Raw genomic sequence first — 27,649 nt, forward strand, 5'->3', positions numbered from 1 at the left:
GGAATGGCTATTTCGGTCATCCTGAAAATGTATTATTGGCTATGTTGGCTGATAGTCGCAAAACAGTGAGAGAATTAGGCCTTAGAAGATTATTGAAGTGTAGGAAAACAGCAAACCAACAAGAAATACGGGAATTCAAATTGCCATCTTTAAATTTTTATGCTGAAGACTACATTGATATGATTGACTGGCAGTCGACAACAATAACAGAACCTCCTCTGACAAAATGTATTTCCAATGAAGAACTAGAAGAAATGATTTTAGATGTTCCAGCTGAAATTGAAATTCTAAAATATCCATGCCACACGCAAGCAGTGGAAAGGTGCATCAAATTAGTAACAGAAGCGTCAGTTGCTGTATGTGGAAATACAGCAAGGGATGGATTTATAAGGGCACGAATTGCTTCTAGAGCTAGTTTGCCAGTATTCGAGACAAAAAGTCAATATCTTCAAGTTTTTAATGAAAATTAATCACAAAAGTACAAATAAGGGTGGGAGGGCGGTGGAACTCGATATGCAGCTACCTCCACGTGGTGAGTTCTGGGTTATTTCCATCAAAAATTACGAATTTTTTATGGAAATAAGCGAAGAGCTGCATCGCGGCTTTAAAAAATATTTATCTTTAATTTTTTAAATTTTAAGGCCAAATGGGCAGTAGAAGATGACAATATTTTAAGCCACTTTTTTTTTCTAGAATAGACCATTATATTAGGCAACTTTTCCACATATAGGTCAATTGATTTAAGGAATTTTTTTTTCGAGCCAGTTTTCACTCCACCCTACTGTACATTGATATTTTGACGTGGAAACGCGAATACCCGATTTTCCATATGGTGCAATAGAATTCCATTGAAGTTTCGACGCCATTACAATCAAAAACGCTCTACATATTTCTACCTTACAGACTGAAGAATCACCGCCATTTCATGTGAAACCGATATTTGAACTGCTGACCCAATTTTACGAAGTTCGTTGACCTACGATTCATTCCTCCGAAACGCAAGTACTTAATTAACGAGACGTGTGGAGTTAGTACTGTGTAAATTTTTAATTAACGTTATGTATTTTACTTTGAAGAACTTGCTCGTGTAATTTCTTTTGAATTGATAAGATTGCTTTGTCATTGAAGATAGATTCAGTTATTTTATTTGTACATTTTTATAGTATTTTTCTCTTAAAATTTCATGTCATTTTTTTTTATATCATACCGATTGTGAAAACCAACCCTTAGTCGAACCAAATTTTGTTTTGTTGTAAAGTCATTTGAATTTTTGATTCTTTTTAGTATTGATTGCAATTCTACGTACAAGAATAACCATTCGTGTCTTACGTTAACCATTGCTTATGCGATATATTGTGCAACGCGAATCACTACCCTTCTTATATTTTTTTTGTTTTTGTGTCTGACTGTTTTCAGATTTGCAGTTTCGCGTCCTCTGAGCTCGGAAGGTTGCGACCGGAGTTCAAGGTAAATTTAGTTATTTTCGTCGTTTTTCCCTTTTAACGTTTGATTACATTTTGGTTGTTGATACTAACGAGTTGTGATTATTACTTTGTTTGAAAGTCACTTAATGATTATAGCTCCGTTGTTTCTGCGGAAGCCTTTTGGATAAATATTTTCCCCAGGCTACGTGTTGGCTTCTCATTTGTTTTATTAGAGATTATTTTAAATTCCCAGTTTGATATACTAGATCGATATATTACAGTGTCAGATTTGTGATATTTTGAGATCTTTGTTATTAAACTACCCGCATTTATGACATCAAATACTGTTTGTTTTTCCCCATAATTGTGTATTCCTTTGAGTTTAGTAAGACGAGAACAAGGATCTCTTGGTCTGCCTTGTTCATCCCTTTAGTATTCCTCTCTCTCTCTAAATTCATCAAAGACTAAGTGGCGCCTATCCGGATTACTTTTACTGTTTCCTTCCCTTTTTGGCTTATTTGTGTGTGTATAGAAGAACCCCATTTTCACCCCGACCCACCTCTACTTTGCCTGAGCTTACCGTGTGCTTATCTAAGGTAATTTTGTCACGTTGGCCCAAAGTGAACGTAACATCTACATCAACATTCTTTGTACAATTCGGCAACTTTTCCAAACTTATCTTCTCTAACTAAGCTGGAATTGCCGCAAATTTGAAATTTACCTCCAAAACTTTTCGTTGAAATTGTTACAAAAATTTTGGTAGTAATTCATACGCGTGTAAAAAGGCTCTTAGGTGACAATCACCTATGCGGGAAAGTCAAATATGTAAAGTGAACAATTCATTGGGAGTTTGAAACCTCACACTTATTGCACCTTCAGTGTTTCAAGCAGGACCACATTATGTTACATATTAGGTAAATTTTATAATATCTAAGGAGTAAGGACACTCCGCAATATATGTATAGTTGACGATAACTTTATGAATCAGGACTGTTTATTAGGTAGAGACTTTATTTCTCATGAGCAAATCACTGTTACCTTCGAGCTAATGATGTTATAACAGAAAATATCTTGCTCGAAACTGAATTAATATTAATCGATGTAGGAAACGAACCTGATTTGAACTTGGATATGGGCGAAGATGATTGTAAAGGTAAGGTAAAATTAGAAAATGTATTTCGAGAAAAATATTTAAATGCAGTTCGCCTCGCCCTAAGGTTGATTTTGTGGCAGAAATTTGTTGGATCATCACTCCAAATTTTATTACAAACACGTAGGCTGGCATATTGTGATAGATTAAGAGGCGCAAAAATTGATTTCTGATATGTTGAGTCTGAACATAATTAGGGAAAGTTCATCTCCATACACATCACCGATTGTGTTGTGTTGAACTACAAAAATGGGTCTAAGAGATTATGTGTAGATTTTAGAGATTTAAATACGATTGGCGTTGAAGATTTCCTTTACCATTGATCGAAAACTAAATGAATCCAAAATTGTTTCATTAATTGTTGTTAAATGGAACGCATTGAAATTATTATTATAAAGGTTAATTGAATCTAACATAAATTTCTTTCCGTGTACCCACTTGTAATAATATACATACACATTTAGGTACATTCCAAATGTATCAAAATGATCGAATTTCTCTCCTTGTGTTGTTTTTTCTAAAAACGATGTAACCTTTTGTAGCAAATCATTGGCTTTGTCTATATTCGAAGCTTTACGTCGTTTCACGCTGGCAACAGAACTGCAGCCACTCGGTATAGATGTTGATATATATATATATATATATATCTGCTAGTAATTTATGACTTGGAGGAAATTTGTTTCATTTGGCGCAAGAAGTAATATATCCAAAATTGATCGGGAAAAGAACACTTGCCGCAGTATAGTTACTTTCTTTTTGTAAAAGTCAAGTAAACCCTACAGTGTTACCGAATAAGGCAAGTTTTTGGGCTAATTCTTCTAATTCCCGTGCATTTATCTGCCGATCGATTGCAGTGTACGGTTTTGCAGGATACATATCCTCGACTGTTTTTATTTTCACATTTTTTCACCGGCATAAGAATCCAATCGGCAACTTTCTTTTTTATGAAAGCAGTTAAATGAAATATTATATGTAGGCACTTTGAATGAAACTAAAACTAACACCGGTTTCAAAATTACTGTTTACGCATGCTGTATGTTTTATTTATGAAGGTATTCCACTATATATATATATATATATATGTATATATATAGATATATATATATATATATATATATATTCGGAGTTTACAGGTCGGAATTATAAAATACTTATGGCCCTTCCACGCCTTCCTATGTTTTATTGTTATTCTGCAATTTATTTGTAAAGGCACGCTCAAGTGTCTTCCACTTATTTTTACACTGTAGCAGTAAAATTATGTCCATGGGCTATTAATTTCTTGTTTAATTAACTCCCACATTTGTTTCATGGTTTTAATTTTTCTCTGTTCCACAAGCATTTTTGTTCTTCGTAACTTTCAACAAAAAATTTTGTAGGAGCATCCGACCACTCGGAGGGTAGGGTTTGCGAATGTAATTCGGATGTGACCTTAGAATCTTCGCAGTTATTACTAGCAACAATCTCTTGCATTAATTCGCAGTCTTTATGCTATGATAGCTCGTTCAAAAGAGAATTAAAAAATCTATCAAGTAATTTAAAAATCCAATATGTTTGTTTTTATATCTCTTGTACTTTCGATGATATAAGACATTAAAGGAAATGGCCAATTTTAATTTTTTTGAATTTATGTCGAACCTATACGACTTTTTGAATTTCCACAAGAAAATTTTAATTAAGCATCTAAAACTGCAAAACATTGCCCATTTAACCAATTCTCCTATCTTTAATAATAAGAAAGTTACCCATGCAATCCCACTCGATCTGGGACACACTGTGTATAAAATCCAATCCGAAATCACAGCAAGATAATATTGTTGACTAGCAAGCATGCACAAAAATGTGCCGAAGTGGTACCGATAGAGTTGCGCAACACTAACGCGGTTTCATTTAATAATACTGTAGGTTCGGTTAAACCAAATCGTATTGCGTGCATTGTGCTGGTACGCATTTGTGGCAGATATAGTCTGCTACATGGTAAGTTTATTTGTTCGAAGTCATGAGTTAAGGTGGAACTAGTTTCCTACAGTTATATCTTTGCATGGTTCTTTTTTTTTAAGGGGAAGGGGGATGTTGTCTGCTTGATTCGGCGATTCACTTATTAGTGTTGCTGTTGCACTCCGATTACTTGTAGTAACAATTTTATATATATATATATATATATATATATATATATATAAAATTGTTTTTCCCGAATTCGCCACATATAAAGATAATATTTTCTTCTTCATTGGAGGCTGAGGTTTACGCTAAGTTCTTATAACTTTCTTCTCTTTTTCATTACTCCTTTCAACTTCTATCTTTTGCTTTGCAGTTGTGCTTGTTTCAGCTAATCCTTCATCATTCAAAACTTGTCTCTTAACCATTTCAACTTTCTTTTTTTTCCTCCTGTTTCTGCACTCTTCTTTTTATTGGTTTTTTTCTTCTAACAAGAGTTTCATCGGCGTTGATGTAAATATTTCAGAATGTTGTTTTCGGCCTTTTCGCTTCTTGGAGTTTGCGGCTCCTGAATTTGATGTCCCAGGCAAGGGTAATATTTCAACAAAAGAGATTTATTTTTGTGTGCTTCTGTCAGCTGACTTCTCTCGTACTGCAGAGACTCGGAGATGTTGTTTCTTCCAAAAAATGATTAATCTGTTGGTTATTTGGTGTTCTCGTTAACTTCTAGTGCATTTTGACTGTTATTATGAGCTTCTACCGACCTACAACCGTAATCGTTTTCAGACATCAATGAGTGGTGATTGTCAACAATCAATAACACTGGATCTTCTTTATATGCCTTTACAGACGTCCGGAAATGCTGCAGCCATTCCAAAAGTATTGTTTCTGTGATCCAACCATGGTCCGAGCAGCAGTAGATAGCATTCGGGGGACCACTCTTCTTCGATTGGAGATTCATTCTTTGGTGCGCAAAAATAAACATCGGCGGCACATATGTGCCCGCTGCACTGAGACAAACACATTGCAGTTGTCTTTCCCTTCTGAACTTGTTGCAAAACCCACTCTCTTTTGGCCTCTTCGAGCGAATATCTTTTGCGGAACCTGAACCGTCGACAGTCCTGTTACATCTGCGTTATATATTCGATTCTTAGACCGGGCGCTAAAGGGTTTGAGCATGCATTGAAAGTCTAACGCAGTTTGACTTTTGATTATTGTTGGGAGCATATAGTAGATGAAGGATATCATTTTGTGTAGCATCAGTCAGCAAAGTCTCAGGTTCCTTATCCGTACAATTGGTTTTAGGGGGTCCTTCTATTTTTTCTTGTTCTAGATCTGTTTCTTCTGCAGGAGCAAACATCCAGTCGGGAAAAATGTTTGAAGGGATATATTCCTGTTGTGAAAAAACCCTTTTCCGCATTAGAAAGTGTGGCTGCCTTCTGGTAGGTATCCATTTTTAAAAAGTTATTTGCAATAAACCGAATCTTCTATTTTTGAATATGCTAGCCAAGTGAACCTTTTCAACCACACTGATTGAAATTTTTCATTTTGAGCATCAGTAGTCCCGAGAAAATTGTAATTTGGAAGAGAAGCCCACATGTTTTCCAATGTAGAAATAAGTTTTTGTTCGGAAAACTCTTTCAGTTTGAGTACAGCTATATCATTTTCAAAACTTAAAGAGTCTGGTGGTACCGGTGGTTAAGAGCCTATTTTTATTTAAAAAAAGTACTTTCTGGCTGTACTATACAATAACCTAACCTGAGTTTCAGTTTGGATTCCTGACAGATTAGATTTACTGCTTCCACCAAACGTCTCGCCGGTCCCGGTACTAACTTCCTCGTTTACTTTAACATTTTTTATATAAGGAAAACATTGATGATTGTCGCTTCCTTTTCTCCATCTTTACACTACACTAATCTAATTCTTATAAAAACGATTGTCACGAGTCACGAATATTTAGCGCTGCAAAACAAATGATTAAATTTTGGTGAAAACACAATGCACCTGAAAATAGTTCAAATAGATTATAGAATGCTCCTACGCAATACCGCCGCCCCCTTTCATCTCCTCTGGCAGTTGCCCATCGCCCGGGCACCTGAAGTTGCTTCAGGTTTTCTCAACGCTAGCGTAGGATGTCGCTTCAGAAACTCCTTCATCCATGTCTCGCCCGCCATTTCCGTATTGCAGTTGAATCTATTATTGCAATTATTTCGTTAGCTAGTTGATAGGTCATCTTTCGAAAAGCTGTCATTGTTAGGCCAAATGATCTTCCTTCCATGTCTGTTAAATATCGTACTAAATCTAACTCCTGTTCTTGCGTGAAAACTTTCTGAAATTTCCCAACCAATTTATCAATTTTAAAATTTTCACCATCTCCCCATTCTGCCCCAAGAGCATTAATAGCGACTGTGGCTAAATAAAAATATATGCGTTTGAACTAATAATTTGGTTTTATAGGGAAAAGGTGTCATAACAGAGGGACTTTCTTCCTATACAATACCAAATGCCAGTTAGTAAAAAGTACGTGTGTTTAATATATAATATATATATATATATATATATATATATATATATATATATATATATTTAAAAAGCGCTAAGGTGAGATCATTTTTACATATATTGCAGATAAGGTGAGATCCATTTGGTAAACCCGAGATCCGTATATATATTATATAAATATATATATATAAAACCAAGTTGACATTGTGCAGTCTAGCCAAATTAATCGACACGATGTTTCTTGGTTGAAGTGCCAGAGCAATAAGTTACCGAATGCAAAAATAACATCCTGGTCTATTACGTCATAGTCTTATATATTCAATTCACAAAGTAAACGGTCGGTCGGTCTCTCGGGCGCCACCAAGACTTCACTCAGCACCCCCGAAGTCTTGGGAAAAGGGGCGGTGCGGTCTTCGCGGACGGGGTGGAAAGCCTCCGGGTATCCTCTAGTGGAGAACGGAATAACCAGGGATCGGTCAGGGTTCACCACAAAATGGCGGCGGTCACTTCCGGATTACCTAAAACAAAATATGGCCGACGGCCCTGACGGTAAATTTCCTAAAGGGAATAAAGCAATAAAGCACAAATCAATTAGCGGTGTCTAGGGGAACGAAAAGCGGAAAAAACAAGGAGAACAGAATATACTTCCCCCCCTTTAATCAACGTAATTGAAAATTAAGCGCTTACCTTGGTTAAGTAACGGTGATATTAATTAAACGGTGGTAACACTATCGATAGAAAATACGGTAAGCTTAAGGCGGTAATGAAACTTAGCGGAACGGGGTAAAAGTTACGGTAGGTGGAAAAAAAAGGTAAACTCAAAACGGTAGTCAAACGGAAAGGATAACGGATTGACTTACGGTCGCTCAAACGGTAAAACGGTAAAGCAATAGGGGTTCGGTGGATTCGGAATGATACGGTTTCGCAAATTAGAAAAATCAAAAGGCGTACTTACAACTCGAAAGTATGAAGCAGAAAAGATCCCTCCCAAAATGAGCATTTTCCTTTTAAAGGAAACCTATTTTGGTAGAAGTGGAACATGGAATTTCCAAAGCCGGGCGGTGCTCGTACCGAGCGGTGTAGAAAATAATTCGGTTTTTAATTAATTGCGGCTCCTGTGATTATCTTAAAAATCTGGGACAACTTGCAAACAAATAGAAAAATTACAGCGCCTCTGTGGACACCTCTCTCGACGGTTTCTGACAAGGTTTACTACTGCCCATTAACATGGCATTAATTAACAGCGCTTACCTAATTAAGCGTAATCAAACCTAAGTACTCATCACTCCAATCTGCAACTAGCTCCCTTGGACTTTTTCTTATCAAACGGCGCTATCGCTTTAACACTCTTATCGCAACATGCAGGCATACGAACGGGACTGCAAAACTTGTAAACAACTCGATTTGAACTCGTTCTATCCTTGATTTTACTTATTATGGGAATCTAAAACATCTTATAAATAATTAACGGCGCTGAAACCAAAGAATATTAATTGTCCCTCATCTTCGGGAGGACAACATCCTTCGGTGGTTACAAAAATATCGCGGTCTTTTTGCGTAACGAAGCCCAAACCAATCGTTACATACAGGGTGGTCTTTGTAAACTGCAAACTAAATGCAGAAATTCCTGGTGCTTCGTTACAAACAATATCAAGCTATAGAGCGACTAAATCTGCGCTCACCTCATCTGTACAACGCCAATTTCTTTCAGGTTTATTACATTTCATAATGAAATTGGAGTGTAAAAATGAAAATTAATACTAACATTAAACGTTGCACCTCAAAATTGTATACTGACTTGGTATTCTATGTACCCATTATGTACCTATGCATGAATGCTACAAAGAAACCAAAGATGAGACACAGAATGTAGAAAGCAGGGTGAAAGATATTATAGGGAGGGGAAAGGATTAAAGGAGCAAAAGAATTAGAAAGAGAGTAAAAACGGAGCAAGGAAAATAAAGGCTAAAGCTTCATTTACATTCAATTCCACTTCGAAGTAAAGTTGTAAATTGTACGCATGATTAATGAAAGATTAGGTATGCGTTTACATTTCCAATTTGGCATGCGCTTGAGCACAAACTCAATTGCAATTTCCTCCAAGCGCAAGAAATTAGCAAGCGGTCATTGAATTTTGTGAGGTTATTGTAGTTGTTTACTTTAAAAAAATGTCCATTAACATTAATAAGGTCACGTTTTCAACGGAAAAAGATGAGTTGTTATTGCAGCAAATAAGCAATTATCCGGCAATATTTGATATAACAAAGAGGGGTTATAGTAATAGGGTAATGACTAATGACCGACAAGACATGGGAAAATGTGCCTGCATCTTATGTGTTTACCAGGTAAGGCATTCGATATAGCATCAATCATATGTGTAACAGTTTGTTTTGTTGAAGTATGTAAAAACCGATATAAATCTCTCCGAGAGAAATATCATCGAGAGAAAGAGAAGCTAAAACAAGTATCGAAAAGTGGAGCAGGTGCCTCATATTGTAAACCGTGGCCTTTAATGTCATTTTTTCAATTTATGTATGACAATAGGCAACCTCGAGAGTAAGTTAGAGCAAACTATACGATTTGTGATAGAAATCCATACAAAATTTTAGCACATCTTCCAATTTGGTCAATACTCAGGACGAATATTCTGAAGATTTGGCGTCAAGTTCTTCAAGCAGCACAATTCACGCACCATTTTCTCCATCGGAAGAAAGTACGGATTCCTTTACGCCAAGTGAACCACAGAATCAGTTGCTAAAGACTCCTCGGAATGCATCACGTAAAAGAACTAGGGAAGATGAGAGTCCTTATATAAGTATACTATCAGAAATCTCCTCGAATATTTGAAATGTGAACAAAAATAAACCTGGCAAGCTACAACATTTTGCAGCTTACATTCAAACAGAAATTAGCGAGCTACCAAAAAGTGTACAAGAAGAGTTTATGGATGAAACCTTGATAAGATTACTCCAAATAAAAAGAAAATGTCGTAACACATAATGTATTTATTTCCATAAGTACATGTTTAAATGTAGATATTACGTACATTAAATTTATTCTGTTCTTTGAATATGATCACACTGCCACGGACAGATATCACTACCTTCTGGATTATTTAAATAATCCTTTATGTAATTTCTAAATGACCACGCATTTCTTGCAGAATTTCTATTCCCAAAACGTAAATGAGCTTCAGATATGTTACCAAAAGCATTTTGCTGTGGCACTTCTTTTCTCCAATCTCCTTTAATTAATGCACCATTTTCTTCCCTATCAATAAAGTTACTATTGCAATACAATTGCTTGCTACTGTTCTCCGACTTTATGAAATTATGTAAGCATACTGCAGCTTTAATAATTCCATCCACAGTTTGGGGTTCTGCATTTATGTTCCTATGAAAGATCCTAAATCTTGCCACCATTATGCCAAATGTATTTTCAATCACACGTCTGGCACGAGACAATCTACAAAATGCACACAAGCTGTAGAAGTATTAAACATGTTTGTTACTACTGGTATACCTGTAATTAAAAATCAATTCGTCTTGAGGGTGGGCTCCAACTTTCCTTTTACTGTATGGTCTCAGCAAATTCACTTGAAGTGGAAAACCTTCATCTCCCACAAAAAATGTGGGTACACTTACTTCTGTGTTTGGTAAAGGTAAATGTTGAGGCACCCCTAAAGTACCATTTAAAAGCCTCTTACCAAAAATTGAATTTTTTAAGATTCCTCCGTCACTTTGTGATCCATATGCCCCTACGTCAACATACGTGAAAGAATATCGGGCATCACAAACTGCTAAGAGAACAATACTGAAAAAATTTTTATAATTCACATAAAGGGAACCAGAATGTGATGGTGCATGAATTCTTACATGCTTCCCATCAATTGAACCCATACAGTTCGGAAGTTGCCAAATATTATAAAAGTCATTTATTATGGAAATCCATTTTTCCTTATTCATTGGCTTCAGGTACAGGGGTGACAAAATTTGCCATAAAACGATGCAAACTTCTTTTATAATGTTACAGATTGTCGACGGGGCAATTCTAAAGGCAAATGATAAACTGGGGTATGAATCTCCTGTAGCCAGAAATCGCAATGTCCACCACTGTCTTCTTCTCGCAAACAAATCCCGAACCCACATTTTTCTGGCCCTTTTCTTTTTCATTTTCTCAGTAGAGCAAGTTAAAGTAACAACCGCAACAATCCCATATAATTACACGATCAAACGAACTCACCTGTGAAGTTCGATCGTAATTATATGAGACATCCAATCCGAAGACATTTATAGAATACTAAGTAGTTCGCCTCGCTCGAACTCCAGCCACGAGTTTAAAAGTACTTATATAATTTAAAAAGAAAAACTTTTTACCCCCAATTACCCTAAACGGTCTCCGCCACTGTCGTGATGTCAGTCCCCGTTAGGAATGAGTATCTAACCTCATTTAGTTCAAAGATAAATCAACTGGTAAACCCTTCGAAAATGTGCTGGAAAACGACAGGAGTGGGGGGGTGGGTTTGAATGTCTTCGGATTGGATGTCTCATATAATTACGATCGAACTTCACAGGTGAGTTCGTTTGATCGTGTAATTATAATTCGACATCCAATCCGAAGACATTTATAGAATACTAAGTAGATGTTTAGAGACAGTGGTTTTCCACATGAACCCAGATAAAAAACAAATAACAGTCGAAGGGTACTATCACTATCATATAATTCAAAAAAGAAAACTAAAAGCTATGGTGAAACAATAATCTTAAATGAAATATCCACATAATGTCAACATCTGACTAACATAAGTGTTATTCTCTATAATAGAAGATGTATTATATATACATTATAATGATAATATGGCTTTTGATAGTGTGCCAACCTGAGAAATAGGTCTGTTATAAAACTGACAGAAGGTTTTCGAGTTTGTTGACCACCCCGCTGTTTGCCGAATTACTTCTAATGGTACACCTAAATCAAAGGCTTTAGATGTCGAAGCATGGCGAGTGGAGTGAGCCTTAAAGATTCTCGTATCTATACCTGCTTCTTCCAACGTATCCTTCACCCATCTACTAAGGGACTGCTTGCTTGCAGTGCGGTACGGTTTCTTATAGGTTAAAAATAGGAAGTCTCTAACTGACGTGCGCCTTCCCTTGGTAGCAGTCAAATATTGTTTTAGAGCTGTAGCGACACAAAGCTTTGGGTTTTCTGTAAAGTATGGAAGGTGTAGACACGGTTGGGTTCTACCTATCCCTGATGTCTTGATCTTATCTTCAATCAAAATTTGAAATCCGTTTCCCGATTCTATAATATTCTCTATTCGAATTAACGAAAAAGTTTGTATTCGGTGAGCAGTTGTAAGTGCTAAAAGAGTTATTAGCTTCTCGGACAATGCTTTTAACGAATCCATTGCGAGCCGCTCCAAGTACGCTAAAACTACTTGTGGGTCCCACACTACATTGTATCTGGGTCTTGACGGTCGAAGTTTTGCTATACCCTTTAAAAATCTGCATAAGACTGGATGACTCGACAAATCTGTTGACGTGATCAGCGATAGTGCTGAGCGATGAGAATTAAATGTTCCGTAGGCATTTTCTTCCGTATCAAAAAGATGTTGTAAAAAACTCATCACTAAAGATGGTGTGCCCTCATACGGATTCACCCCCCTATCTGCACAGAAAGGTAACCAGCGTTTGTACGTTGCTCCATATTGTTTGACAGTTGCTTCGGACAGTGACTTAAGGATAGTTTCCACAACGTTATTCGGTAAGGACATCAACTTGAACGCCTCCCTGATAGTCTGGCTGCCAACAAAGAGAGCTTGTCCGCCAACGGGTGAGGTGATGGACTGTGAGGTAAAAACAACAAGTCATTAGTAGGCTTCAAATAAATAGGGTCTTGTACTAATAAATTCGAAAAAATTGGGAACCAAGGTTGATTTTCCCAATTTGGAACAATAAGAATGCCCTCGGCCTTATCATTAATTATTTTTTGTATTACTCTTAAAATTAGAGCAAAGGTGGGGAACGCATAGAAGTAAGAACCCTCCCAAGACCTCGTAAAAGCATCAATGTAAAGAGCCTGTGGGTCTTGAAACCAAGACACATAAACGTCACATTTATGATTATCTTTGGAAGCGAAGAGATCAATGTCAGGGACTCCCAGTCTTCGTGTCACAAGATCAAACGCCTCTGCTGACAGGCACCACTCTGTGTCTGACGGTAAGCTTCTTGATTCCAGATCAGCTTCCCAGTTTTCTTTAGAGCTTATATAGGAAGCCAACAGCCACAGGTCCTTTCCCTCACACCACTTCCAAAGTTTCTTTGCTAAAGCAGACAAGGCTGGGTGTTGCACACTACCCATTCTATTGACATAAGATACTGCAGTAGTATCACAGACAACATATACTACAGACGGTCAATCTTAAGGGGAAAAAGCACGCCAAGTTTTGTTTCACATGTCCCCTTATTTAAAAACCTGCTATCCCTCTATTTTGCTCCATCTATTAGCGCATACAACAATGTGTTGGTTCTTCTACAGATTTCTTATTTTGGAATGGTTTTGCAAATTGTCTAGGGAAAGAAGTATTGATACTTTATTATTAGAAAGCTGTCCCACTCTCGCAAGAAATCCCCATATTTACATCTGGGCGAAGTGCTGATAATCTTTGCAGGTACACATACAAAGCAAATATCACTTCATATTCGCAATTACGTATTACTCGTTGTCTTTGAGTGCATAAGAAACGATATAACTTGCACCACTTTTCGAATTCTCGAAAAAAGTGTAATCTCCGTGTTTTTTTTATATACCTACGTACTCTACTTGCCTACTTGTCTCTCCGTTTGTGGAATAAATCTTGCAATCAGCAATTTAACTTCATTTAACTTGGGTAAAGAAAACCTAAACATAAGCAATTTTCGAATGAATATTTGCCTCATCATGTAATAAATCCCATTTGAGGTGTGCAATTATCGGTCAATTACGGCGGTAATTGCATTGTAGAAAACGAAAGAGCCCTGCGCTAATTGCACATTTCATGGGAATACACTTAACAATTTGATAAATAGGTAAGGTGAGTTTGTAATGTCTATTCGGGAAATATTCCCCCGAATTACACTCGTGCATCAAAATAAACCTGATAATTTTTAGCGCATTTTCCAACGAAATTGGGTGCGCTACTGCAGCCACTTTCTCTGTCCGTCGGTCTGTCCGAGGCCTTAACTACTCCTACAGTTTTCAAGATATTTAGTTCGTTCTTTTTGCATTCGGTAGCGTATCGCTCTGGCACCTGAGTCAAAGAAAATCTTGACGATTGAACTGCGCAAAGGCAAATATATCGCATATAGTAAAATTCAGATGTGCGCATGCGCAGACTGCGCAATGCAAACTTTCTTATTTATGGAGATATTTCTTTGAAATTTTAACCAAAGATACTTATAGTAAAAGCAAACGTATTGTATATTGTAAATATCAGATTAATAAGCGCATGCGCAGGACGCGCAATATCAACTGCGCAGTAAAGTGTCAACTTCCTTATTTATGAAGATATTTCTTTAACATTTTAACCATATATGCATCTAGTAATGAAAAACGTAGCGCACATAGGTATGGCATTTGGGGAAGTATTGATCAATTTATGGAAAATGCGCTGAAGTTACTCGCCTTAGGGCGAAAACCTTTTTACTTGTTTATTCAAATATCTTATCAGTAAAAAACTGCGTTCGGTTATTTTCATAATTTGTTAAAAGAGCATTTTGATGAACTTGTGCAATTACCTACGAAAATTGTCACAAAGCAAAGTTTTAATAGCGATCCTCGAGATGGTTTATAGTTTTGTATCTATTACTGTCTGCCGGTTTAGTGTGTTGTCACTTCACTCAACGAAACAAGCGCTCGTATGAATAAAAGTAAGCAAATGCTTATACTTACAAAATTCAAAGTAAATACTCGTAACTGCCCCTTCATACTGGTCTGTTTAGCATGGTTTAGCAGCGCTGCACTGCGTCCTGTCCTTCTGCTTAGAAGCGCTGCTAAGTCACCCAGTGCGAAGGAGCACTTACGAGTATTTACTTTGAATCTTGCAAGTATAAGCATTTGCTTACTTTTATTCATACGGGCCCATGTGTATTGTATGCAAAAAATCCCCTGAATCCGTAAATGACAGTCTAGCTGACCGGAAACTCCGGGAACATATTGCTATACACAAGAAAACGAAGAAAAAAGGGGAAAATATCGTTTTTTCGCATTTAACTTAATTAGGTATCTCGTTAACTATTCCTCTTACGGAAAAAATGAAGAGAACGATTTGTTTAGAATCGATTTTTCTATCAGATACAGTTGGTATGATTTTTATTAAACAGAATGCCAAGGGCCTATTATAAAGTTACTTTCTTGTTCTATTTCTGGGGTTTCCACTAAACTAATTCCACAGTCCGTCGATTTGCAAAACTCATCGGGACAACAGAGACAATTGTTGGAATAGGTTGTTTTACGGTTCCACCATCCATAAAAATATTGAAAACGCTCTGGGAGTTTGAAAGACAAAGCATCGAGAAGGGCGTATCAACAAAAACAAATGTTAATTTTTGGGATTACTTTTTTTGTATTTTTCCAGAAAAAACAATAACATTTTAAAATGAACGGTTCTGTACCAACTGAAAATTCTATTCGAAACAAATTCATTTCTATGAGCTCGAGCATTAGTTGACGAGATAATTGGAAGTCAAATGCGAAAAAAACTGCATTTTTCCATTTTTTCTTGGTTTTTTTGTGTATATAGCAATATGTTCCGGGAGAATCCGGGCAGGGAACTACTTAGAATACACTTGGTTTCGTTGTGTGAAATGCCAACATCCAGTTGGCTTTATACTTTTGGAGCTAATTGGCTGGACTATGTTGACCCTACACATTGACATAAAATAAATAAAGTTCGTTAAGTGCTCCCTTCCCTAATCAAAAAATTTTGTGATGTTATTATCACAGATCATGCTATAATAAATATCACATATACATATAGGTAGGCAAGGCCGTGCGAGGGGGAGGGGCGAGAGGGGGCCCAGGCCCTGGACGCCAATTCTGGGGGGCGCTGAAGTGAAGTCGCCCGTCGTCGCCTTCGTCGGGAGCGTCAAAGGCGTGAGTGAAAGATTTACCTCGAAGTATATAAACGAATCGGTAAATACTCTTGTTTCGTATTTGATAAATTCAGAATCAGTAAAAATTTAAAAATTAAAAACTGTCGCGTTTATAAAGTCGGTAATTCCATGGAGTTAGGAAATCAAACAAAAGCGCCTGCATTTGCCATGTTTGATTTCAAATTGCCATGGCACCACTGATTTTCTTAAAAGCGCAAGTTTTTAGTTATCCAATTTCTGGAATTCAAAGTTCAGAAAATTAAAAGCTATAGTATGCATGGATTCGTAATTTGTTTCCCTACAAAAAACCTAAATAGACTTTCTCTCTAAAATAATTACAGAAGTCAATAATCAGAAATGAAAAAATTACTATTGCAATTCCTATGGTGCCTTGTTCAAGTCACCACCCGGTATAATAATATATTTATTATGGAAAAACAAAAATTATGTTTATTATTCTAATAAAATCTTTCCTTGTCCAACCTCATAATTTTATATGTGGAGGCTAAATTTAGTTTCCGCCCTTGTGTATAATAACCAAATTCGCTCCATCAATTTTTTAAATGTTTAGAAAAGCGAAAAATGAAGAATTAAAATGTATCCTCTTTCATGTAATTTATGATGTTATACAAGTGAGCGGTGAGCGCTTATCTTATCTACGTAAAGGCCGGCGTTGAAGCCGAGGAAGTAAGGTTTGAGTATATGTATTTTATTTTTACAAAAATGACTCCATCTATTACACACTTTTATCACACACAACAGTTTTCTGTGCGTCTACCACATTTTACAACAAATTATTTCGACTGCTTCAAGGTAGACAACACACTAACCGTACTCTATTAGGTGTTGCGTTTATTTCTACAGCATTGCATTGACCGTCTGTAGTATATGTTGTCTGTGACCAACGCAACGTTCCTATGGTAACTTGTTAAGCAGCGATTTTTTGAAAGAACGCGTAAGTTCTCTAACTCCATACAGATTAAGTGTTTCAGTTTTGGAAGTACGAAAAATATCGTATATACCTTGCGACTGAAGTAGTGGTCTTAATCCCTCAGGTAAATTATGGCCCTCCCTTCGGTCGGGCCATAAACTTTACCTTCGGGATTAAAAGTACTACTTCAGTCCCGCGGTATATAATATACTATTTTAATCTCGGGTTGCATTATACGGGTCACTCTGTAATTGGGCGAAAGCCTAGTTGAGGGCCCAGAACATTGAATAAATAAATCCACTTTACTAATAATATACCACCATAAAAATAAATTGAACCAAGGGAGAGAATTTCCGTTATCTAGTAATAAATTCAAAACAAAAATTACTCTTCTCTAGCAGGGTCCACGCATGTATACAATTTAATTCCTTTTTCCATGTTTTAAACCGATTAAAGCAAATGAATAAATATTTAATAGAATTCACTTACTATTTAAAAGATAAAAATCCAAATTTCCGACACAAATTAAAATACAAGAAAATGATTACCTTAGTTGTACAGCAACACTAAGAAGTAAGGACTACCCTTTGGTTGTTCAAACTCAAAGTACCTACTGATTGTCGTTATAGTGCAGCGGAGAGAGCCGCGAAATCGTTCAAAAAATTTTTTCGGAGTAGAAAGAATTGGGACCCACACCATTTGGTTCAGAAATGTTTGAACCTTCAGAATCTCGCTTTACGACATTTTCCCGTGGTCCTGACAAAAGTTATAGGCCGCTAAAGTTGAAATTTACTCATTTTCGCGCGCGCGACTAGACCACCGAAAGTATTTATTTTCTATAGCTCATTCGATGCTCCAAAGCATTGTGATTATTTTATTTTCTATAACATTACCGTGAATTTTTCATAATAAAAAAGTTACGGTCATTTAAGTAAAAACCTACCGACCTCGCCGAGTCGGTAATCGCGAGTGAGACGGAGAGGGAAGAATAGTCAGCAGCGTTCGCTAAACAAGGAGCGATGCGTAAGAGATTTTACTTTACTAAGAAATTTCTCTCCGAATACCAAAACTAGCTATTTAGGCCGTTTAGTTTACAAATGCATTCTGCCGAGTTGCATTGTAAAATCTCAAACAATTCATTAACTCCATGTATCTCAGTTCTTTGGTGAAATATATAGGTACAAATAGGTACCTTTCCCTGTAAATTTTGGGGGTTACTCCACATCAGCTATCTCTTGTGCTGTGCTGTATATTGCAAGATCAGCAGTAACAACGGTATGATTTTGTCCCAAAGATTCAGGCTTGTTTTTTGATTTCACTAGACGATTCATTCATTCATGCATTCATTCATTTTTATTTAATTCCTTCGACAAATAACATTTGTATGGAACAAGTCAATATAACATTAATTAAACAAACGAACAGTTAAACAAACAAACAATTAAATATTGGAAGATATAAAATATTCTTGTATGTTGTAGAAACACCCATTGACTAGATAATCGTACAATTTCTTTTTAAATTTTTTCCATGTAAGGCAAGTTCGATGGTTAGGATGGTATTGTAACTCGCTGGTGGAGAATTCAAAAACGGCATAGGTATATTATATTGAATGGTAGATACCAGAACTTACTTAGGGGGATTATCAGCAGGTACTTAGGCTGTTAAAGTCAGTTATCTGGTCGTTATCTAGTGATAGCTAAACGAGGAATTTGGATTTCTTCTGTCGATGTATCTCGCTTTTGAAAAAAGACTGTGCGTTGAATTTTTTTCGTCTGTTTCCACAGAATATGGCCTACTTATTCTTATTCTGTGACTGTTTCCTCATTGATGTCGAAGTTGCTCGCTGTGATGGATTCTGGATTCTGGACACCCTTAGCAGAACATGTAATATTGACGTTTACTGTACTTGTTATGCCACTGTCGGAGAACATTTTCTGACCCGAAAGACCAATTTGCAAATGAGTGTAACTTTTGTTTGAAAAATGACCTTAAAAAAACTGTTCAATAATTTTGTTCCGTAAGTATGTACCTAGACAACAAACTTCGTGGAATTTTGTCAATTTTCGTTGTCCAGCCAAGAATTGCAGTGGAATTATTTTTTTCGAATTTTAAAAAACTAATTTCAGATTCAAAAACCACCAGATACCAAATTTCGTCGAAATCAACATTTTTTCGCACCCCTATTGAGGGGTGTGTCCTTTTGCGGTAGGAATTTTCAAAAATTATTTGCAAAACCGGAAAGGGCATACAGCAAAACCTATTCAAAGACTTACCACCAGTCTCTGTAACTGTTGCTGAGAAAAAAAGAAACTTTACCACTTTTTTGAGGGTGGCTCCTAAACGAATACATGGATTTTTTTTTTTGGTGTTTGGATCCATCGTTCCTCGAAATGGGGGTTGAAATATATTGTGTGATCAAAACTCTCTAAACCTTCCCCATATAGTTTTTATTCGTTGAAGTTTTTAAAAATAAAAGCGACTATAGCTTCGGCGTACTGCCATCATCAGGTGATGTGAAATTTAACAGGAAAACGGTAAGTTACAAACGTTGAAGACGAATAAGACGAACATGTTGTTTTTTAATTATTAACTGGCCGAAGCCAAGTGAAAAAACCTGAAGGGTGGTTAAACCGGAAAGGTTGTTCTAAGTTTCAAAACGAATTATTATCAAGCCTTGTTAAGAAGACAACCAACCGGAGGGTTGAATTATTACATTAAAAGTTGAAAGTTGAATTTAACACATTTCAAAAGAACCGGGGGGAAAAAATAAACTCATAAAAGTTTTGAAACTATTGAGATGACTACATATTTAAATTATTTAAGTTAAGTTTAAATTCGAGATCATGCAGACGGCATGTCTAGAAATGATTAACCACCAGGTTTACCTATCACTAGATAACGACCAGATAACTGACTTTAACAGCCTAAGTACCTGCTGATAATCCTCCTAAGTAAGTTCCGGTATCTACCATTCAATATAATATACCTATGCCGTTTTTGAATTCTCCACCAGCGAGCTACAATACCATCCTAACCATCGTCTAGTGAAATCAAAAAACAAGCCTGAATCTGTGAGACAAATCATACCGTTGTTACTGCTGATCTTGCAATATACAGCACAGCACAAGAGATACCTGATGTGGAGTAACCCCCAAAATTTACAGGGAAAGGTAGCTATTTGTACCTATATATTTCACCAAAGAACTGAGATACATGGAGTTAATGAATTGTTTGAGATTTTACAATGCATCTCGGCGGAATGCATTTGTAAACTAAACGGCCTAAATAGCTAGTTTTGGTATTCGGAGAGAAATTTCTTAGTAAAGTAAAATCTCTTACGCATCGCTCCTTGTTTAGCGAACGCTGCTGACTATCCTTCCCTCTCCGTCTCACTCGCGATTACCGACTCGGCGAGGTCGGTAGGTTTTTACTTAAATGACCGTAACTTTTTTATTATGAAAAATTCACGGTAATGTTATAGAAAATAAAATAATCACAATGCTTTGGAGCATCGAATGAGCTATAAATATTGGAAATCGATATCGTGAAATAAAAAGTTATGAGAGTTCAAAGTGCGCACTTTTCATCTGCTACACGAATTTTGGAAGTTGACGGTCATTTTTCTAAAAACTGTGCATAACAAGGTAGGTAAATATGAATGCTTTAGATTCTGCTATAAATGTACTTTCATTTTACAAAAGGAATTATTGATGTATATCGCTTAGTTGCTGAGAAAATAAATACTTTCGGTGGTCTAGTCGCGCGCGCGAAAATGAGTAAATTTCAACTTTAGCGGCCTATAACTTTTGTCAGGACCACGGGAAAATGTCGTAAAGCGAGATTCTGAAGGTTCAAACAATTCTGAACAAAATGGTGTGGGTCCCAATTCTTTCTACTCCGAAAAAAAAAATACCTCAAATAAGCGAGTTAGCGCCGGCTCTCCGCTGCACTATTAGGTGGATCCAAATGGTTGAACAGGACGGTCGATACGTGGTGAAAAGTTTCAATAATCTGGCAATTTGAGCGTTACGTGAGGCAGTGGGAAGGTGACACGAGCGCGTTGAATTTTTTTTAATTTCGAAGGAAATTATTTAAGAGTAACAGAAGTAGTATTAACCTGCCGATCTCCACGCGCTAAAGTGGAACAAATCGTCAATAAAGTTCATCTCAGTTGACTGAGATCATAGGTGGTCGTGTCATAAATTATACGTACAACGCTCTGAATATCTGACGCGCTCGAATAAATCCCGTTTTCTAGCCTTCCGTACAGCCCCCCCCCCTTCCATGCCATCCGACAGGCTAACATACCTCCAATATCAGAAACATGTGGGGTATATGCAATATCAATATCTGACGCGTTTGCGTATTTTCTTGTGATTATTTTTTTTGTAAATTATTAAAAAAAGTGTAGACGCACCCCCCGCCGGTGGAGGAATGCACATCTTATACAGAAAAACTTGGTTTGGCAGGGGCTGATGTGCGTACTTGGTGGAAGGAAGAGAATTGTTAAAGATATTCAAAATAGTGCCCCTAAAATCCTTGCTTTATTTAGTTTCTTTGTGTGTTTCTTTTAAATTCATATACGTAAGATCTAACATCATTTCTTACTTGCTATCTTCGTTTCAGAGTTTATTTTGTTTTAAAGTGATTTTATTGTTAATTCGAGTACTACTATCTTATTCTATTTCCAAGTTAAACGACGTGGTTTCAGATAATGTAAAGAACATTTGCTTCCGTGGAACTCAGAATTGGGTAAGTCAATATTTAATCCTAATTTGTTGGGAGACCTTGTTTGGAGAAACGTTATGTGACTGTACGTTTGTTTTGTCCTTCTTTGTGGTGTAGTTTTCTGATTTACGTTTTAAAAACGCAATTATTAGGGTAAGTTTCAAAATTAATCCCATTGGATTGAAATGAAAAAGGAAAAGGCTGACTTTTCAAATTTATATGAAATATCTTGTTACTCAGCGAACTTCGCCCGTTGGATGTATACCCAAATAAAGACGTTACTATTATTAATATTACCTAATTTATATTATGATTTATATGAAATAAATTCTGGAAGAAACTTTGACGCGGTTGCCGCTTTGGTATTAGATATTAAATAACTTGGAAAACTTTGATTGCAATAGCATTTTTACGTTCTTGCATAAGCTGCTAGCATTAAAATTTGTAATTTACACAGCTACAAAACTCTTCAAATTCGGTTTTGTCAAGGGAAATTTACGACCGCAGGTTTAGGAGAAAGGTTCCCATAGTCGACCTGATCGAATATTTGTTTACGACCGATCGACCTCCATACGTCACGAGATATAACTTATTTTATAGACTACATTTTATGTCGTGATGGAGTGGATTTTGAATATTCCATGTAGAAGCAAATGTAATTCCGATGGGATGACAGTGAAGGAAACGTTACTTCAATTGACTATAAATAAATTTACGTCTAAGCTAAAAATTGACGTTTAGTGGTAATATCGTATTGTTGGACCGACTCCAATTGCGAGCATCTGCGTTTATTGTAGTTTGTCTGGTTAAATACATGTCTGTATTCATTTGTTAAATCCATTGACTACATCTTGAGATTCGCAGTAGATCATTAATATAAACAGCTCCTCTCGGAAATAATTACATTTCAATCGTTAAACAGCTTTTTGAAAACATCAGTCAGAAAATATAAACTTGTCAGTCCGCTCAAGTTAAACTAAATAAGTGTGAAACTATGATGAAAAGAGAAATTTATTATGCTGGCGAGGTTCAGCATCATTTATTTAAACTATACACGACACGAAAATATTTTCAAGATGGCGGAACTTCCGCTTAGACCGGAAGTCAGCACTAACTTACGAGATACAACAAATCGCATATGATTTTCAGTAGGGAACATTTTTGACACTGCTCGCATCCCGTTCATTTCAATAGAACTGATCCTTGAACTCATACCAATCGATTGGACAAGGTTTGACATCGCCGTCTGTCTTTTCGTTCTTAAGTTAGACAAGGAACAGACGGACAGACAGCTGTTTTAACTGTAAGAGGTGGCAGCAATCGGTCCGTTTCGTTGGTTAAAGTCCTTCCAAAATGTTATGAAATACTCGGCAGCCATGTTTACAGTAACAGTATTTTATCTCCCAAGTAATTCACAAATACTAAATAAAGAATGTACCCCTTTAAATAATGTAAGGCCAAGCTAGGTATTCCTACCATGATAAATTGGCTTACTCTCCAGATCTCACAGTAAGAGGCAAATGTGCAAAAATGCAAGTCTGTGAACCTACTACAGTTCTTAACTAGTACTCGGTTAAAATAAAATCTGGAATTTCGCATTCTGTGTCGGAAAAGCATTCAAATGCGCACGCTGACAGGTTACAGGTTTCCAGTCTTTTTCATACACATAAAATAAACTCAAACTAAAGTTATGGGTGGGGTGACAGTAGTATGTACAATGAATTGGGTACGAACAACATGAGTCCAAAAAAATACATATACACTGTGTCCAAGATAAGGATGTCTATCAAGAGGATCTCCGTAGCTATAGACAATGGTTACATTAGGGAAAGTTGCGCAATTAAACAGTCTTAATTGGCCTTATCTACTTCAAACTTCAGCTTCAGCGTGAGGTGAGAAATGCGGAATTGGTATATCTGAGATGCACCTGGGAATTGACTTAGTACCTTAGCTTTTATTTAATTGGTAGTACAAAATGAAGAAAAAGAATCAGGAAGTAAGGATGGCCGTGTTTCTTGAATAAGGAACCATTCTGCGAGTGGTGGTTAATGAGTAGGGGATCCTCACGGAAAGATTTTTGGGATTCAGTCTTGGACAACTAGATAGTTAGTACGTGGTCTAACATATTATCTTTATTTCGAGCACTAGAAGCGAGATTGTTTCCGGTTTAGCGTTACCAGAGCAACCAGTACGCGATAAAAAGAAAAAGGAAACTAGTTTTCAGGGAGGTTCGAACATAAAAAGAACCCTGTGGTGATTACGAGTGTTTGACTTTTTAACTCTTAAAAATGAAAAATGGTTACAGGGGGATTTCTCCTTTCTGAGATAATATAAATAAAAACGTATAACGCGCAAGCAGCAAAATGCAAGGCACTACAAAAATTCCATGTGCTTCATAAATAAAACACACGCCGCTGACCGGCCAGCTAGCTCTGTTGACCAAATAGCAAACAGCGGAGAGAGAAAGACTAATGTACAGGGTTGTGGGTAACAGAATTAACTCAATTGGTAATTGGCACTTATAACTCCTCGATCCAGCCTAGGTCGTCAGTACTTACTTTTGGGTCGCTTCAATTAAAATCTCTATGGGCGCCACCTAATTCCAAGTTAAGTTTCGCTTGCCACTACCGGAACTAGGAAAGGTAGCTTTAGCTTTAAAGTAGGCAACTGATAACCCACAAAAATAAGTGTTTATTGGGTGCAATTGCACCTGCATACGTAACACCAACCCAAAAGTTATGTTCCCCGAATGGGAATCAAAAATCAATAAAGTATAATAAACACGTTATGTAAAAACTAAACAACCCCAAGTATAAGTGTTGAAATAATTATCCCCAAATTCCAAGGTTTACATAAAATTCCCTCAATGAAATATTACATAAATTTAGTAGCTGAAACTAGTTCACACCAAAAATCCTGAAAGTAGGTATAGAACACCCACTACCGTTGCACAGTGATTGAGTTTAATGGGTTAAATTGACAATGGATTGAATACCTTGATTGGTAGCTTGTAGGGTATCGAAGTTTAAATCATAGTATAGAGCTCTGTACTTCACAGGTGATTTACTTCACATGAGTAAATGCAGTTAATTAAAGCAAAATTATTCCCTTTCAAGTTCAAGCGTACTAATTAAGAGTAATATGGGTGGCTCTAGTGTTCGGCCAGTTAACATTTACCACATAAGTATGGGTTAAACGAAATGCAAATACACAAAGGCAATAGGTAGTTTAAACAATAATAAGATATCACCACTACGATAGGTAGGTCTCTGGTTCCTAAGATTCCTGGTGTACGTGTAAACGGCTAACGGTTTTCTATGTACCGCAACAGGTGTCACAAGGGGTGGTGTCCGCAGTATCTGTTTGGCTGCGCCTTAGAGATAGTAACGTTTCGATGGCAGATTTTACAGTACACGGAACTCCTGCATGTTGTCGTTTAACGTAGATGTGTTTCGCTTAGAGAGTAAGTAGAAGCTACGGAATCGTTGGACTTTGACTCCTTACAAGGACTCTAAAATATAATGTAATTATGGCCACGGTTAACCAAATATAATGCGCTAACCTCTTAAAGCAGAGAGTACACAAAAAAAAGAACTTCGTTAAAGTAAGGTAGCCTTCTTATACCATAAATACGATGGATTCCCCCTAGAAATAGAAAGAAGGTAAAGTGGATTCGATCACACGGAGTATAACTTACGATTAAGGTGGCTTGAAATTCCTCCAATGCAAAAAAAAATTCCTTACGGAAGTTTGTCCCCAGGCATTAAAACGAAACTGCTTGGTGCAAACATTAATTTGGGTTGACTTGGTTAAAAGATGCTTTCGCCAGGGTGTTCGATCCAAAATCAACCACTGGAAGATATAACAAGCACCCCCAACTCGGGATCACAAATCGACCGTCTCTCTAAAGCAGGTGGCGAGAAAAGAAGACGCTAACTTTCTTGTTTCCGGTCACGATACAACCGACGACGAATAATTCCAACCAACCACGAGAGCCGATGGATATGTCAATACCATAAATGGTAATATCTAATGCTTATCGATAAAGGAAACGAATTTAAAACCAATGACAGCAAGGTATCGAATTACAGTCCCCAGAACAAAAAACTTAGAAGGGAAACGTAAACGGGAACAACTGAGTACAAATATAATTAGTTTGGAGAACATTCAATAGATGGCGCATATTTAGCGTGCTTGTTAAAGTTACTAAATCTAGTGACTTTAGTACGTGTCGCCATTATGACAGTTGAATTTTGATTGACAGCTTATTGTGCTTTAAGTATAATTACTATTCATTATTACAATGAATTATGCATATACAAATCGAAAACGTAAATGTTGTGTGACAAATTGTGAAGACGTTTCCCTAAAATGGAGCCCGAAGTTTTTATAGAATTGGTTTAGAACATAATGTGGAAGAAATTTACACAAAAGTTTTTGGTTTGTGAACGTCATTTTTCTGGTTGCGCTTTAGAACCTGGAACAGGAAGAGGTTTAAAGCGTGTGGCAGTTCGCACATTATCTTTAGCGGGTAACACTAATTGAATTGTAATAAATTGCTACATATTTTGTTTTTAGAACGATCTTGAGAGCATCATAAAGTGTAGAGTTCCATGAAGTTGATCTTGTATCTTGTATATCCATATTAAATTAAATATAACTCCTTGATTGGATTAATTGGAGTTGTTACTTATAAAGTGGTCTGTACTCTTTGAAGCCCCTGACTGTTGAGGTGCATCGGCATTAAACTGAATTTATCTGGATCCCTAACAAACAAAATTGGACTTCACTGGCTGGATTCATTTACCTTTTAGGTTTCAGCTAGTCAAATCCAATGTTATTGTTACAGATCCGGAGAAATGCAGTATAATGCGAACGTAGCTTACATTTTAATATTTAAATTTGGCGCCATTCACGCAAAAGCTGCTGAGAACATACACGAGATGGCGCGTCATTTTTACATTACATTAGAGTTTCCATTCTAAGTTTGTTGTTCTATGAAAGGAAACGAATTTAAAAACCAATGACAGCAAGGTATCGAATTACAGTAAACTGACGTCATTGATCGGTAGATCGAGAAACTAAAACGGGCAGGCAACACAAAAATATAAAAGTAACTAGAGAATTAACATATTGGTTGCATTCAACGATGCGCGAACATGTAATACAGGGTAATGGAAATAGAAATATGACTACAAAGGTTAATACTATTTTAAACTGTTACAAACGTTCCAATTCCCTGTAACACTCGTACCGTTAAGTACTCGCCCAGAGAAGATTTGGATCATTGAAAATTCAACCGGAGCATTGTTCCACAGCAAAGTTTGTAGTTCCGTTCATTACCACTGTGAGGAGGGTTGTCTCTGCCTAACTTGTTAACATCGTTCTCTTCAAAAAGTCTTATATGAGGTACTGTTATCCATTTAATGTAATATCCGCCCATACCCATCCCCATACGATTTTCAGTAGGGGAATTCTTAACACCAAGCCCGCATTCGGAAAGAAGATTTCTAATCCGGCTCATATTCAATAGCACTGATCCTTGAACCTTGTAGAATCCATTGGCGAAAGATTTTGAACCATAAAGTGAACCAACCAATTGCGAACACACAAGCTTTTTGCTAAGTGTACCTAAATAAAATGTGTCCGTCTGACAGTAGATAGAGAAGCTCTCAATTCAGACACGTGGTGACAGATATCCGATTGCCACGATAGATGAACCTACACGCTGCGAAGTAAGTCAAACTACATGACCACACTCCACTTAGAAGTGAAATAATATCTTAAATCTAATAGTTATTTATGTATTAAAGGCATAATAGTGATGTTTATATTCTCGAGGGCG

At 36.7% G+C, this 27,649-nt stretch overlaps 1 protein-coding gene across 1 annotated transcript; it reads left to right on the forward strand.

Annotated features, from left to right (window-relative positions):
- Positions 1–9,290: 9,290 nt before the first annotated feature.
- On the forward strand, positions 9,291–10,182 carry LOC116177288. The gene is made up of 3 exons (XM_031496223.1): positions 9,291–9,356; positions 9,411–9,567; positions 9,621–10,182. The coding sequence occupies exons 1-3, from the start codon at positions 9,329–9,331 to the stop codon at positions 9,856–9,858; spliced, it is 423 nt and encodes a 140-aa protein (XP_031352083.1). The 5' UTR covers positions 9,291–9,328; the 3' UTR covers positions 9,859–10,182.
- Positions 10,183–27,649: the final 17,467 nt, after the last annotated feature.

Source organism: Photinus pyralis, unplaced genomic scaffold (assembly GCF_008802855.1).
Source record: "Photinus pyralis isolate 1611_PpyrPB1 unplaced genomic scaffold, Ppyr1.3 Ppyr1.4_LG7, whole genome shotgun sequence".
Classification (NCBI taxonomy): domain Eukaryota; kingdom Metazoa; phylum Arthropoda; class Insecta; order Coleoptera; family Lampyridae; genus Photinus; species Photinus pyralis.

Coding starts and splice junctions, on each gene's coding strand:
- LOC116177288 (XM_031496223.1), top strand. CDS start 9,329: ATGTGCCTGCATCTTATGTGTTTACCAG. Junction 9,357..9,410: donor GCATCTTATGTGTTTACCAG/GTAAGGCATTCG, acceptor GTTTTGTTGAAG/TATGTAAAAACCGATATAAA. Junction 9,568..9,620: donor GACAATAGGCAACCTCGAGA/GTAAGTTAGAGC, acceptor ACAAAATTTTAG/CACATCTTCCAATTTGGTCA.